This window comes from Canis lupus, chromosome 27, assembly GCF_003254725.2.
Source record: "Canis lupus dingo isolate Sandy chromosome 27, ASM325472v2, whole genome shotgun sequence".
Taxonomy (NCBI): Eukaryota; Metazoa; Chordata; class Mammalia; order Carnivora; family Canidae; genus Canis; species Canis lupus.
In genome coordinates, this window is record NC_064269.1 from 37534129 (window position 1) to 37547746 (window position 13618).

The 13618-nt window shown below is 40.7% G+C and overlaps 1 protein-coding gene across 9 annotated transcripts in view; it reads right to left on the minus strand.

Moving 5' to 3' along the window:
• SLC2A3 (solute carrier family 2 member 3) overlaps positions 1 to 13618 on the minus strand; it is a 108739-nt gene that overhangs the window by 12866 nt on the left and 82255 nt on the right. Inside the window, exon 2 of one of the 9 annotated variants that reach the window (XM_049102428.1) lies at positions 459 to 681. The exons of the other annotated variants lie outside the window; for them this stretch is intronic. Within the exon in view, the coding sequence (XP_048958385.1) occupies positions 459 to 473 (15 nt within the window). The 5' untranslated portion in view covers positions 474 to 681. The remainder of the gene's footprint in view (positions 1 to 458; positions 682 to 13618) is intronic. 9 annotated transcript variants of the gene reach the window in all.

Consider the following 13618-nt stretch of genomic DNA (forward strand, 5'->3'; position numbering starts at 1 on the left):
GAGCAGATGGCCGGACACTGACCCATGCCCTCAAACGAATCCCAGGTCCTCTCAAGGTTTAATGCTTCCAGAGGAATCTTCCTGCTGGCTCAAGAGACCCATACTTGGAATCAACACAGCTAAGCAGCCTGCAGACTCAGGCATCTCATCCCCGCATCCTCAGTACCATGTGATTATGTTAAAAACAGTAACAACCCTGAGAAAAACACATAGCTTCTCCAGGTGGCTTTCCCTGCGACAGGGAGGTGAATGGGACTGGGATAAATCCTTAATAGGCTTGGACATCCAAAGATAACTGGCAGAACCATGGCATCCCAGGCTGGAGAAGAAACGAACAGGCCTGAGATGGCTAGATGACTTAGATTAAAACGGAGCACAGCACCTCCATAAAGGCCTGCCTTTTGAGTGTACCCCCAACAAGCAAAAAAATAACTGATAATTCTATTAGTTCTTCTTACCTTCTGTGTCCCCATGGCCCTAATTTAATTCTATTCCAATCTTCAATAAAGATCTGGGAGTTGGGATCCCAGAGACACCGCCTTCCAGTGAACAAAACCTCCAAAATGTCCTTCTTGGCAGCAAGTTTTTCTACTGGTCCCCAGCTCCGCAGCACATCTCCTCCTCGCTCTCACCGTTAGAGCTCGCCAGGCACTAATTTATAATCTCTGCAAAGGGTGGCGCCTGCAAGGAAGACAAGCCCCCCGGCCCCGCCCCACACCCGGCTCAAGTGATCCCGTGACCTCTCGGAATTTGGTGACTTCAAACTCTGCCCCCACCCTAGGCAACAACTCCCTCCCTCCTCCCACCCCCTTTTAAAAACCACATCCTTCACCCTACCCCCTTCTTCTTTTTTTTTTTTTTCAAACTGGTCCTCCTTCCCCCTTCTAATAGCTGCTATAGCATCTTAGTTTCACAGACAAAATGCTCCAGAAAAGCCTGTGGGAGGGCAAATTAATTTGTGTTCTCCATCTGCTGGGAATTAAGTCAATCTATAGAGATGAGACTAAATGCTATTTACACAAGGTAGAGTCAACGGGGTGCTGCTATCTGAAAGTTAAGGTTGTTTGAAGGTGTGTAAGCAGAAGGATTCACAATGCCATGAACTTATCAGCTGCCTTTTGATTATAGACTAGGTCTACAATCTTGAAGGGGAAGGAAGGGCAGTCTGGAGAAGAAAAGCTAGCAAGGAAAGAACTGGGCCACTTTTTGGCTCTCCTTGTTCTCTGATTAGCACACTCTCTCCTGGGAGGAAGAAAACCTGAATATCTGGGAGCCAGACCAACTCTCCTGGGCTGCAGGAAGGAGAGAATCAACTGCTTTTGGGATACAATCCAAACTCCTTAATATGGCATTTACCATACCACCTATTCTGAATCCTACCGATTCTACAACATTTTGCCTCTAGGCTCAGGTTTATAGCATCTGAAGATGGAACAATTACCAAATTCAGTTAAAAAGGTGTTTGCTGAGTGCACACTACATGTCAGGTACTCTCCAAGAAACGGGTTTCATCAGCATGTAGGACAAAAAAGTGTCGTGGCTTTTAAGGAATTTATAGCATTTCTCTTCTTATTCTGTTAGGAGTTAGTTGAACAGTTAAGTAGTTAGGGCCAGGGTCCCCAGCAAGAAAATATGGAGTCAGGACAGCTGAAATAAAATAGCATTGACATCTTGTTCTGCAGCGTAGGCAGGATCACACTAACAGTTTGCTTTTCAGCCTTTGCAGAAATGACTTCTGCAAAAATTCCTAAATAAAATAAGACAGTTAACCACAAAGCATTTGTTGGTATCACAGGCAAGGGGCAGTTAAGACCTAAGCCTCCAGATGTCAGGAAAAAAAGACCATCAGCACAGAGACATTAACCAAACAGGGAGACAGATACGTGACCAAAGCCCTGATTGGCACGACTCAGCACACTCTGATCACTTAAGAAAGTTTCGCTTAAAAGAGCTCATAAAAACCCCTAAACTTAGAAACTCCAGGGGCAACCAACTGGGCCCCCCTCCCTCTCGGGGAGCTTTATACTCTTGCTCAATAAACTTTGCTTTGCTGCCAACCAAGGACTGAGGGCATGCAGGGGACAAAAGTCCTGTACCACTTCCACTTACAGAATAAAAAAGGGACAGTCTCAATTGATTCTTATTAATTACAGGCTGAGATGAGTGGGGGAAAAGAGATAAGAAAAATTCGAAAAAAGGAAGATGAAAGATAATGAAAGGAGAGAGAGAGAGACAGAGAGAGGAGGCTCCAGTGTAAGAGTAAACAAAGAAAACAATTTGGTTCTAACAACAGATTTGGGTGAGAGATTGTTATCAAGGCTTTGCTGGGGCTCCGGAGGGAAGGGATGGATATCAATGGTCAATTTCCTAATGCCAGTTAATCTGTAGCCTAGCAATTCCTTCAGGATGGGGGGAAGAGGGTGAGCAGAGAGAGCACAGTAACTGGACACAATTTTTCTAGTTGGTAAACGGGGTGTGTGTGTGTGTGTGTGTGTGTGTGTGCATTTTCTTTTGGGTTTTGGTTCAGGGCCTAGAATTCAAACTGATGCTACTGAACCAGACACAAACCAGATTATGTTGTCTCTGTGTGTGTCTCTCTCTTTTTTTTAATGAGGCTATTTTCTAAATCTGATCGTTAGCAGAGAGAACCAAGTATGAGTGAAACGTGACATCCAAGAAAACCTTCCCTGAGGTCACACTTCCCCTCCCCCACCTCATTCCAGTCCTTCCAGGAAACACTGAGCCTAGAGGCCCCTTAAGTTACCACAGCAACTGAATTTAGCAGCCAAAGGACAAATAATATCCTGTAAGGCAGTGAGGTCCAATAGAAATATAATCCAAGCTACTTATGTTATGAAAAATTTGCTAGTAGCCATATTAAAAAATTTAAAAGACACAAGAGATTAAATAATGACTTTATTTGACCCATGATAGCCCAAATAATATCATTTCAGTATAGTATCAATATAACAATTATTACTAAGGTAGTTCCCTTTTTCCCCCTACTAAGTCTTTGAAATTCACTGTGTTATTTCACATTTATAACGCATTTCCATTTCCATTTTCTTTTCTTTTTTTTTTTTTTAAAGATTTTATTTATTTACTAGTGAGAGACACACACACAGAGAGAGAGAGAGAGAGAGGCAGAGACATAGGCAGAGGGAGAAGAAGGCTCCATGCAGGGAACATGATGTGGGACTCGATCCCATGACTCAGGATCACGCCCTGGGCCAAAGGCAAACGCTCAACCACTGAGCCACCCAGGCATCCCCACATCTCCATTTTCTACAGTTAAAGTAACAACAAAGCTGTATTTGATGGGAAAATATTTTAAATTGCTCTGATTCTAAACTAATAAAAATCAGCAATTCAGTTTCTCAGTGGCATTAGCTACATGTATACTCAATAGCCATGTGAGGCTCATGGCTGGACTTTGCAGCTTCGATGCCCTGTTCTCCTCCGGTCTCTTCTATGTTCTTTTTTATCTTAGCTTCTATTTATTTGTTTCACAGGGTCATTCTTGGCTATAAATCACTTTATCTTTTCTTTCTCCCTCTCCCTAGACTTAGTATAATTAGTCTTTAATGTTTTGCAAGAGCAAATTGCACGAGTAAAAGTACAAAGCGGGTCTGTATGAGCCTGTTCATTTACTCAGAGCAGCCTCCAATGTAATCAGAATTTGTTTTTTTTAATTTTTTAAATTTTTATTTATTTATGATAGTCACACAGAGAGAGAGAGAGAGAGGCAGAGACACAGGCAGAGAGAGAAGCAGGCTCCATGCACCGGGAGCCCGACGTGGGATTCAATCCCGGGTCTCCAGGATCGTGCCCTGGGCCAAAGGCAGGCGCTAAACCGCTGCGCCACCCAGGGATCCCTTTTTTTTTTTTTTTTTTGTAATCAGAATTTGTAATCAGGATTTGCCCCAGTAACTATTTGCCCAATGGTTAAGGAAATAAATGTAATTATAAAGGCAAAGAATGTATGTGTCCTAAATTAGTGTTAAAACCGTGATGGAGAAAGACAATACTGAAGGTTAAGTTTTAGACGTGTGAATTCTGGAGAATATTTTTTTGGTGAAAAAGGAGGAAGGGTACAAGGGAGAGAGATCTGAAACATCATCTGGCTAATTCAATTTGAAAAAATTACCTTCAAAAAAGTTAAGTGGGACAGAGAGCACTCTACTTTTAGCATTATACACACTTTTAAAGGTTACAACTAGAATTCAACTGAATCTCAAGAATCTAAAAGCGTGCTGAACATATTGAGTCAGATGCTTTTTGAGTAAGAGGGACCTAATAAACTTCTGACCAGAAATCAGTCAACGCTGGGCTTATTATCCCCAGAGCAAGGGACACCTAAATTAGGCAATCCTCCCCCTGGGCAACAGAAAGGTTGCTCAATACAACCTTATATTGGTATGTTTGGGGGAGATTGGTTGGTTGGCTGGGGTCTTCAGGACCTACTTTGAAAGTAGGTCCCACTTACTAGAATACCAGCTCCAGTCAGTCGGGAGCTACAGCATTCCTGAAATCTGGTGATTACAATGCTAGGGAAGCGCAGCAAGGTAAATGTCCTGGAACATGTATCATGTATCATTTGATTCCTGTGAGATGTTCTTCGATGGAAGATGAAATGAAATGAAATGAAATGAAAACAAAAGAGGAAATGTGGTGGATACATTTAAAAATGGAATAGACTGAAATGTTATGAAATTCCTACCTAATAGTTTCATGTAGGTCTGCTAAGAAGAGAAGTAATGAGTGAATAATGGCCTGAAATCTCTTAGCTCCAAAAACAGGTATCTGCAGACCATACATCTCAAGCCTAGCTTTTTCCTGCTAGGTGGGAGGATGTTTGCTATTGTGATAACTGAGTGGGAAAACAAACAAACCAAAAAATCCTGCAATCAAGGAATACAGGACTTTAAACACGTAGAGTTAAGTCAGAGAAGACTGCCTCTTTTGTAGAACAGTGTAATGGCATTACAAGGCACACCAAAAAACTAATGCCTACTCTAAAGATTGCCAGAGTTAATTCTACTTGCTCTGCTTGCATTTGTAATTTTTCTCATAAAGAACATGTTTTGTTGTGGTATGTTATTTACTGATCTTCCTTTACTAGGTTGGGTGTAGTCAAAGTTCCTTTTGAATGAGAAATGTGAAAATATCCTATAAAACACAGGGTAAAGAGAGAAAAAATTTGAAAAATGTTGATTTTCCTGTCCAAACTGGATTTCAACCATTCATCACTCCAGTTAATCCTGAAGCACCTAATCCCAGCTCTCAGATCCTTATCACTTTTTAAGGGGTCTCCCCTCCTCCAATTTCCTTCAAAAATCAATCCATCACGTACCAATGGTTATTGAATAAAGTCTAGATCAGTGCTGTCCAGTAGAAACATAATGTAAGCTACATATGAAATTAAAATTTTTCCAGTAGTCACATTTTTTTTTTTTTTAATTTTTTATTTATTCATGATAATCACAGAGAGAGAGACAGAGGCAGAGACACAGGCAGAGGGAGAAGCAGGCTCCATGCACCGGGAGCCCGATGTGGGACTCGATCCCGGGTCTCCAGGATCGCGCCCTGGGCCAAAGGCAGGCGCCAAACCGCTGCGCCACCCAGGGATCCCCAGTAGTCACATTTTTAAAAAGTGAAAAGAAATGAGTTAATTTCAAAATTATATTTTACTTAACCTAATATACACCAAATTTTGTCATTTCAACTTGTAAATAATATAAAAGTTATTAATGAGATATTTATTTCTTTCTCTCTTTGGCACTAGATCTGTATTTTACACTTCCAGCATACCTTAATTGGAACACTGAATTTTCAACAATTAAGGTGAAATGTAGTCTGATTAAAACAAATGAAGTTGTGTTTAACAAAAACACTTTATAGTACTTCTGATTTTTTTACACTGCTTCAATTTTTTTAATTGCTTCTGTCATTTTCCTTCTCTTTCTTTCCTTCTCTTTCTTCCTTCCTCTTTCCCTCTCCCTCCCTCTTTCTCTCTTTCATAATCTCTATGCCCAATATGGGACTCAAATTTGAGACCCCAATATCAAGGGTTCGATCCTCTACTGACAGAGCCAGCCAGGTGCCCCAACATGGTTTCAATTTTTATTTTTATTTTTAAAGATTTTATTTATTTATTTATTCATGATAGAGAGAGAGAGAGAAAGAGAGAGGCAGAGACACAGGCAGAGGGAGAAGCAGGCTCCACGCAGGGAGCCCGATATGGGACTCGATCCCTGGTCTCCAGGATCGCCCCCTGGGCCAAAGGCAGGCGCTAAACCACTGCACCACCCAGGGATCCCCTGGTTTCAATTTTTAGATACAAACGTAAATGAATTAAAATGGAGTGAAATTAATAAACTCCTGAGTCACACTAGTCACACTTTAAGTATATTTCTCCTTTGCCTAAACCAAACTGAACCAATTGTCAGTGTTCAGACCTATGTATCTCTTCATCTGTATCCTTTATTATGTTCTTTATAATAAACTAAAAAATGTGAGTAAATGTTTCTTTGACTTGTGTCAGCTGCTCTAGCCAGTTAATCAAACCCAGGAGGAGGTTGTTGAACCCTCTAATCTACAGCAGTTGATAAAGGGGAGTAGCCGCTGGCATCCGAAGTAGAGGAAAGAGAGAGGCAGTCTCGTGGGTCTGGACCCTTAACCTGTGACATCTGATGCTATCTCAGGGTAGACAGAATTGAGTTGAAATGGGAAGGCATTCCATTACCATCAGCTGAGAATTGAAGAATTTCTTGGTGGTGTGAAAAAAACGCACATTGAAGGGTACCATAACAATATATACCACAGACTGGATAGCGTAAAAGACAGAAATTTATTTTCTTAACAGTTCTAGAGGCTGGGTGTCCAAGGTGTTGGAAGGCTTGGTTTCTCCTAAAAACTTTCTCCTCGACTTGTAGATGGTCTTTTTCTTTGTGTGTATACATCCGTGGTGTCTCTTGAATGTCTACATTATCTGTTTTATGTTATTTTTTAAAGATTTTATTTATTTATTCATGTGAGACACAGAAGCAAAGACATAGGCAGAGGGAAAAGCAGACTCCTTGCGGGGAACCTGATGCAGGACTCAGTCCCAGGACCCTGGGATCAGGCCCTGAGCTGAAGGCCGATGCTCAACCACTGAGCCGCTCAGGTGTCCCTACATTTCCTGTTCTTTTTTTTTTCTTTTTAAGATTTTATTTATTTATTCATGAGAGACACACAGAGAGACAGGCACAGACACAGGCAGAGTGAGAAGCAGGCTTCATGCAGGGAGCCCAACGTGGGACTTGATCCTGGGCCTCCAGGATCACACCCTGGGCTGAAGGTGGCGCTAAACTGCTGAGCCACCTGAGCTGCCCTACATTTCCTATTCTTATAAGGACATCAGTAGGATTGAATTAGGGCCCACCTAAAGGCCTCATTTTAATTTAATCACTTCTTTAAAGGCCCTGCCTCCTAATATAATCACATTCTGAGGAACTAGGGGTTATGCTTCTATAGGAATTTTGGGGGAACACAGGTCAGCCCATAACACCATGTTATTAAAGACTCACTCTTTTGTACTCTTTCATCTTGAATACCCTTCCCAACTGGCTAACTTCTAGTCATACATACAATAACCAGTATCTCTTCCCCTTTGTGGAACATTCCCAGACAAACCTAAGAAGATATGGTTTCCATTGTGCCACAATTTGTCTCAAACATACCTGTATTATAGTACTTACTAAATCCTATAACAATTATTTAACATATTTGCTTATCTTTCTAAATTGTGAGCACTCTGAGGGCAGAGATTTTATTTTATCTATCTTTATACTCACAGTGCCCAACAAATAGATGAACAAAAAACTTTGTTAAATTAGCTGAATAAAACATATTCAAAGTGTATCCTTAGGGCTGTTTAGTATCTAAACAAGCTATAACCTAATTAGCAAAATTTTAAAGCAAATTATTTATTTATTTTTAATTAATTAATTAATTGATTGATTGATTCATAGAGATACAGAGAGAGAGAGGTAGAGACAAAGGCAGCGGGAGAAGCAGGCTCCGCACAGGGAGCCCAACATGGGACTCGATCCCGGGTCTCCAGGATCACATCCAGGGCCACAGGCAGCACTAAACTGCTGCGCCACTGGGCCTGCCCATAAGCAAATTTTTTAAAGTAATTTTTTTAATGTAATTTCTACACCCAACATGGGGCTCAAACTGAGAACCCTGAGATCAAGAATCACATGTTTCACTGACTGAGCCAGTCAGGCGCCCTCCTAATCGGTAAACTATACAACATGATTATAGCAGTGACTTGTTAATAAAGGTATGGATTCATAGATGTCTCAAAAAATGCCCCTTAGAAAATAATCTTCTTTTAGGGATATACATGGATGCAGCTTGATAATGTGATGAAGGTGATAGAGTTTCCTTTACCTCCTAAGAATCATTCCTTAATATATTCAGATTACAAGTACACAACATTCCTGAAGCTCTATTTTCCATTGTACAAACTTAAAGCCAATTTAAGGAAATGTACAATCAGTCTTGGTCTGACCACCCATCTCCGAAGCTCTGTCTAATTGGTCAACTAAGCCCTCAGTTTGACATCAAAATGAAACAAAAAAAATCTCTAGTAATAGTCTAGGCTATTACCAGTTAATTTGTAAGCACATACTGCTGAGGATTTGTTACCCTTACCCTTTAATGCCACAGGCTATACTCCTAATTTATTTATTTTTAAAAAGGACTTTAGTTTTTCATGAGAGACACAGAGAGAGAGGCAGAGACATAGGGAGAGGGAGAAGCAGGCTCCATGCAGGGAGCCTGATGTGGGACTCGATCCTGGGACTCTGGGATCACACCCTGAGCCAAAGGCAGACGCTCAACTGCTGAACCATCCAGACATCCCTATACTCCTAATTTAAATAGGCGTCTTGAAATGGTCAATATCTTATTCGTTAGAACATTTAATTTTATGTTTAACTCTGTTGCCAGTTTCAAAGTAGATACTTTCTATATGTGTTTAGCATAGGCAAATCTATTACTGTGCCATATTATTATGTATATTACTTAAAAAATGCTTTGCTATTACTAGTTTACATTTTTTTAAAAAAAATTTATTTATTCATGAGAGACAAAGAGAGGCAGAGACACAGATAGAGGGGAAAGTAGGCTCCTGGCAGGGAGCCTTATGTGGGACTTGATCCGGGACCCAGGATCACACCCTGAGCTGAAGGGAGACACTCAACCGCTGAGCCACCCAGGCATCCCACTAGTTTACAAATTTATTCCCCTGAATACACTGTGAGCTTCCTGAACACAGTGACCACACCTTATTTGCCTCAATATTCTGAATATCTGATAGAGAGTAAGTTATAAATAAATGTTTATTGAGAGAACTGAAGAAATGAATGTGATCAGAGAGTAATTTCTCAGTATTCATTTTTTTAAATAAATATTTTATTTATTCATGAGAGACATGCAGAGAGAAGAGGCAGAGACATGGGCAGAGGGAGAAAGAAGCAGACTCTGTGCGGGGAGCCTGATGTGGGACTCGATCCTGGAACTCCAGGATCATGCCCTGAGCCAAAGGCAGACGGAGAGGTGCAGTGAGAGAGGGAGAGAGAGAATCTTAAGTAGGCTTTCTGCCTAGTGTGGAACCTAATGTAGGGTTCAATCTCACAATCTCAGGATCATGACCCGAGTTGAGATCAAGAGTCTGACACTTAACTTACTGAGCCACCCAAGTGCCACTCTAAAAAGAATGTGTTCACAAACAAAAGAATAGTGGCCTGTATTTCTTTTATTTTTTTAAGTAGACTCCATGCCAAGCATGGAGTCCAGTGTGGGGCTTGAACTCACAATCCTGAGGTCAAGACCTGAGCTGATATCAAGAGTCAGATGCTTAATTGACTGAGCCACCCAGGCACCCCATTAGTCTGTATTTCTTTTTTCTCCCTCTTCTTTTTTCAAATATTTTATTTATTCATCCAGCCTAGGGAGAGAGAGAGAGAGAGAGAGAGAGCGAGCATGAGTAGGGGGAAGGGCAGAAGGGCAGGGAGAGGGACAAGCAGACTCCATGCTGAGTGTAGAGCCCAATAGCAGGCTCAACCTCACGACCCTAAGATTACTACCCAAGTAGAAACCAAGAGTCAGACACTCAACTGACTGAGCCACCAAGTCACTGCAGTGGTCTGTAATTCTTAAACAGAAATACTAGTTTGATGGTTAAAATTAGATATTATCCACCATTAAGATAACTAATTCTCTCTTAACTCACTCTATAACATTACCCTAATACCAAAACCAAAGACATTACAAGACAACTACAGACCAGTATCTCTAATGAATACAAAAGTCCTTAAGAATATAACAGCAAATATAATACAATAATAAATAAAAAGTATTATACATCATGACCAAATGGGATTTACTGCAGGTATGGAAGGCCTGTTCAATATTTGAAAACCAATTAATGTAATCTATCATATCAAAAGGTTAAAAAGAAAACTCACATGGTTATGTCAATATATGCAGAAAAATTTGATAAAATCCAACTCTTTTTCATGATTAGAAATTCTCTTTTTTTTTTTTTTAATTTTTATTTATTTATGATAGTCACAGAGAGAGAGGCAGAGACACAGGCAGAGGGAGAAGCAGGCTCCATGCACCGGAAGCCCGATGTGGGACTCGATCCCAGGTCTCCAGGATCGCGCCCAGGGCCAAAGGCAGGCGCCAAACCGCTGTGCCACCCAGGGATCCCTGATTAGAAATTCTCAGTAAGGGGTGCCTGAGTGGCTCAGTTGGTTAAGCGTACAATTCTTGATTTCAGCTCAGGTCATGACCTCAGGATCCTGGGATCAAGCCCCACATCAGGCTCCATGCTCCACAAGGAGTCTGCTTGAGATTGTCCCTCTATCTCTCTCTAAGAATGAATAATTTATTTTAAAAACCCCAAACTCTCAGTAAACTAGGAATACTGGGAAACTTCCTTGATAAAGAAAAAACCTACAACTAACAACATACTGAAATAGTGAAAAATCTAAAGCTTTACCACTAAGATCAGGAGCAAGGTAGAAATGTTCCCTCTCACTACTCCTTTTCAACATTAGCTAGAAGTACTAGCTAATGTAATAAGACAAGACAAGGAAATAAAAGGCATACAAATTAGGAAGGAAGAAATAAAACTGTTTGAACATGACCGGACGATCCTGGAGACCCGGGATCGAATCCCACGTCGGGCTCCCAGTGCATGGAGCCTGCTTCTCCCTCTGCCTATGTCTCTGCCTCTCTCTCTCTCTCTGTGACTATCATAAATAAATTTAAAAAAATTAAAAGAAAAAAAAAAAAAAGAACATGACCGGATTGTCTATAAGAATAAAATCCAGGGACACCCAGGTGGCTCAGCAGTTGAGTGCCTGTCTTCAGCCCAGGTCATGATCCTGGAGTCCTGGGATCAAGTCCCACATTGGGCTCATGCTAGGAGCATGCTTCTCTCTCTACCTATGTCTCTGCCTCTCTCTCTCTCTCTGTGTCTTTCATGAATGAATAAATAAAATCTTAAAAAAAAAATCCGAAAGAACTGCCAAAAAATTCCTGTAACCAATAAATTATTATAGAAAGATTGCAAGATAAAAGGTTAATATATAAAAGTCAATCACAGTTCTATAGACCAGCAAAAAAGGGTAGAACTTGAAATTAAAAACACAATACCACTTATATTAATATCCCAAAAGGGAAATGTTTAGATATAAAATGTAACAGGGATCCCTGGGTGGCGCAGTGGTTTAGCGCCTGCTTTTGGCCCAGGGCGCGATCCTGTAGACCCGGAATTGAATCCCACATCGGGCTCCTGGTGCGTGGAGCCTGCTTCTCCCTCTGCCTATGTCTCTGCCTCTCTCTCTCTCTCTCTCTCTCTGTGTGTGACTATCATAAAAAAAAAAAGTAACAAAATGTGTACAAGAGCTACATGAGGAAAACTACAAAACTCTGACTAATGAAATCAGAAGAACTAAATAAATGGAGAGGTAGTACATGCTTATGCATAAGAAGACTCAATATTGGGATGCCTGGGTGACTCAGTGGTTAGGCATCTGCCTTTGGCTCAGGGTATGATCCTGGAGTCCTAGGATCTAGTCCCACATGGGGATCCCTGCATGGAGCCTGCTTCTCTCTCTCCCTATATCTCTGCCTCTCTCTGTGTGTGTCTCTCATGAATAAATAAATAAAATCTATCAATCAATAAATAAAATCTTAAAAAAAAAAGAAGACCCAATATTGTCAAGATGTCATTATTCCCAACTTGAACTATAGATTCAATGTAATCCCAATCAATCCCAGTAAGTTACTTTGTGGATATACAAAACTGATTCTAACATTTATATGAAGCAGCTTAAGACCCAGAATAGCCAACACAATATTGAAGAACAACAAAGTTGTAAAACTGATATTACCTACCTGACTTTGAGATTTACTATAAAGACTCAGTAATTAAAACATTGTGGTACTGGTGAAATCAACAGACAAATAGATCAATGGAACAGAATAGAGAGCCCAGAAAGACCCACATGAATAGAGCTGATTTTTTTTTTTTTTTTCTCAAAGAAACAAAGGCAACACAGTGGAGTGGGGATAGTCTCCTTCTCAACAAATGGTGCTGGAACAACAGGATGTCCACATGCAGGAAAAAAAAAGGAAAGAAAGAAAAAAAGAAAGGGAAAGAATCCAATAAAAGATCTTACACCTTTCACAAAAATTAACTCAAAATGAATCACAGATCTAAATGTAAAACACGAAGCTAATAAACTCCTAGAAGTTAACATTGAAAAACTAGATGATCCTGAGTATTGTAATGACTTTTTAGATAGAACACCAAATGCGCAATCCATGAAAACGATCTTTGGTCAGTTGGACTTTATTAAAATTAAAACTTCTGCTCTGCAAAAGACACTTTCAAGAGAATAAGAGGACAACCACAGACTGGAAGAAAACATTTGGAAAGGACACATCTGATAAAGGACTATTATCCAAAATATACAAAAAACGAGTTAAAATTCAACAATAAAATACCACCCTGATTAAAAAATAGGCCAAGGACCTCAGCAGAAACATTGGCCCAAAGGAGATATACAGATGGCAAATAAGCATATGAAAAGGTACTCCACATTATATGTCATAAGAGAGATGCAAATTAAAACAACGATGAAGGGGGATCCCTGGGTGGCTCAGCGGTTTAGCGCCTGCCTTTGGCCCAGGGCACGATCCTGGAGACCCGGGATCGAATCCCACATCGGGCTCCCGGTGCATGGAGCCTGCTTCTCCCTCTGCCTGTGTCTCTGCCTCTCTCTCTCTCTCTCTGTGTGTGACTATCATAAATAAATAAAAATTAAAAAAAAAAAAAAAAAAAACAATGAGGGGCACCTGGGTGGTTCAGTTTGTTAAGTCTCTGCCTTCAGTTCAGATCATGATCTTGGGGTCCTAGGATCAAGCCCCACATCGGACTCCCTGCTCAGCAGGGAGTCAGGCTCTCCCTCTCATTCTGCTTGCCCCCGCCCTTGTGTACTCTCTCTCAAAATCTTAAAAAAAAAAAAAAAAAAAACCCAAAACCCAA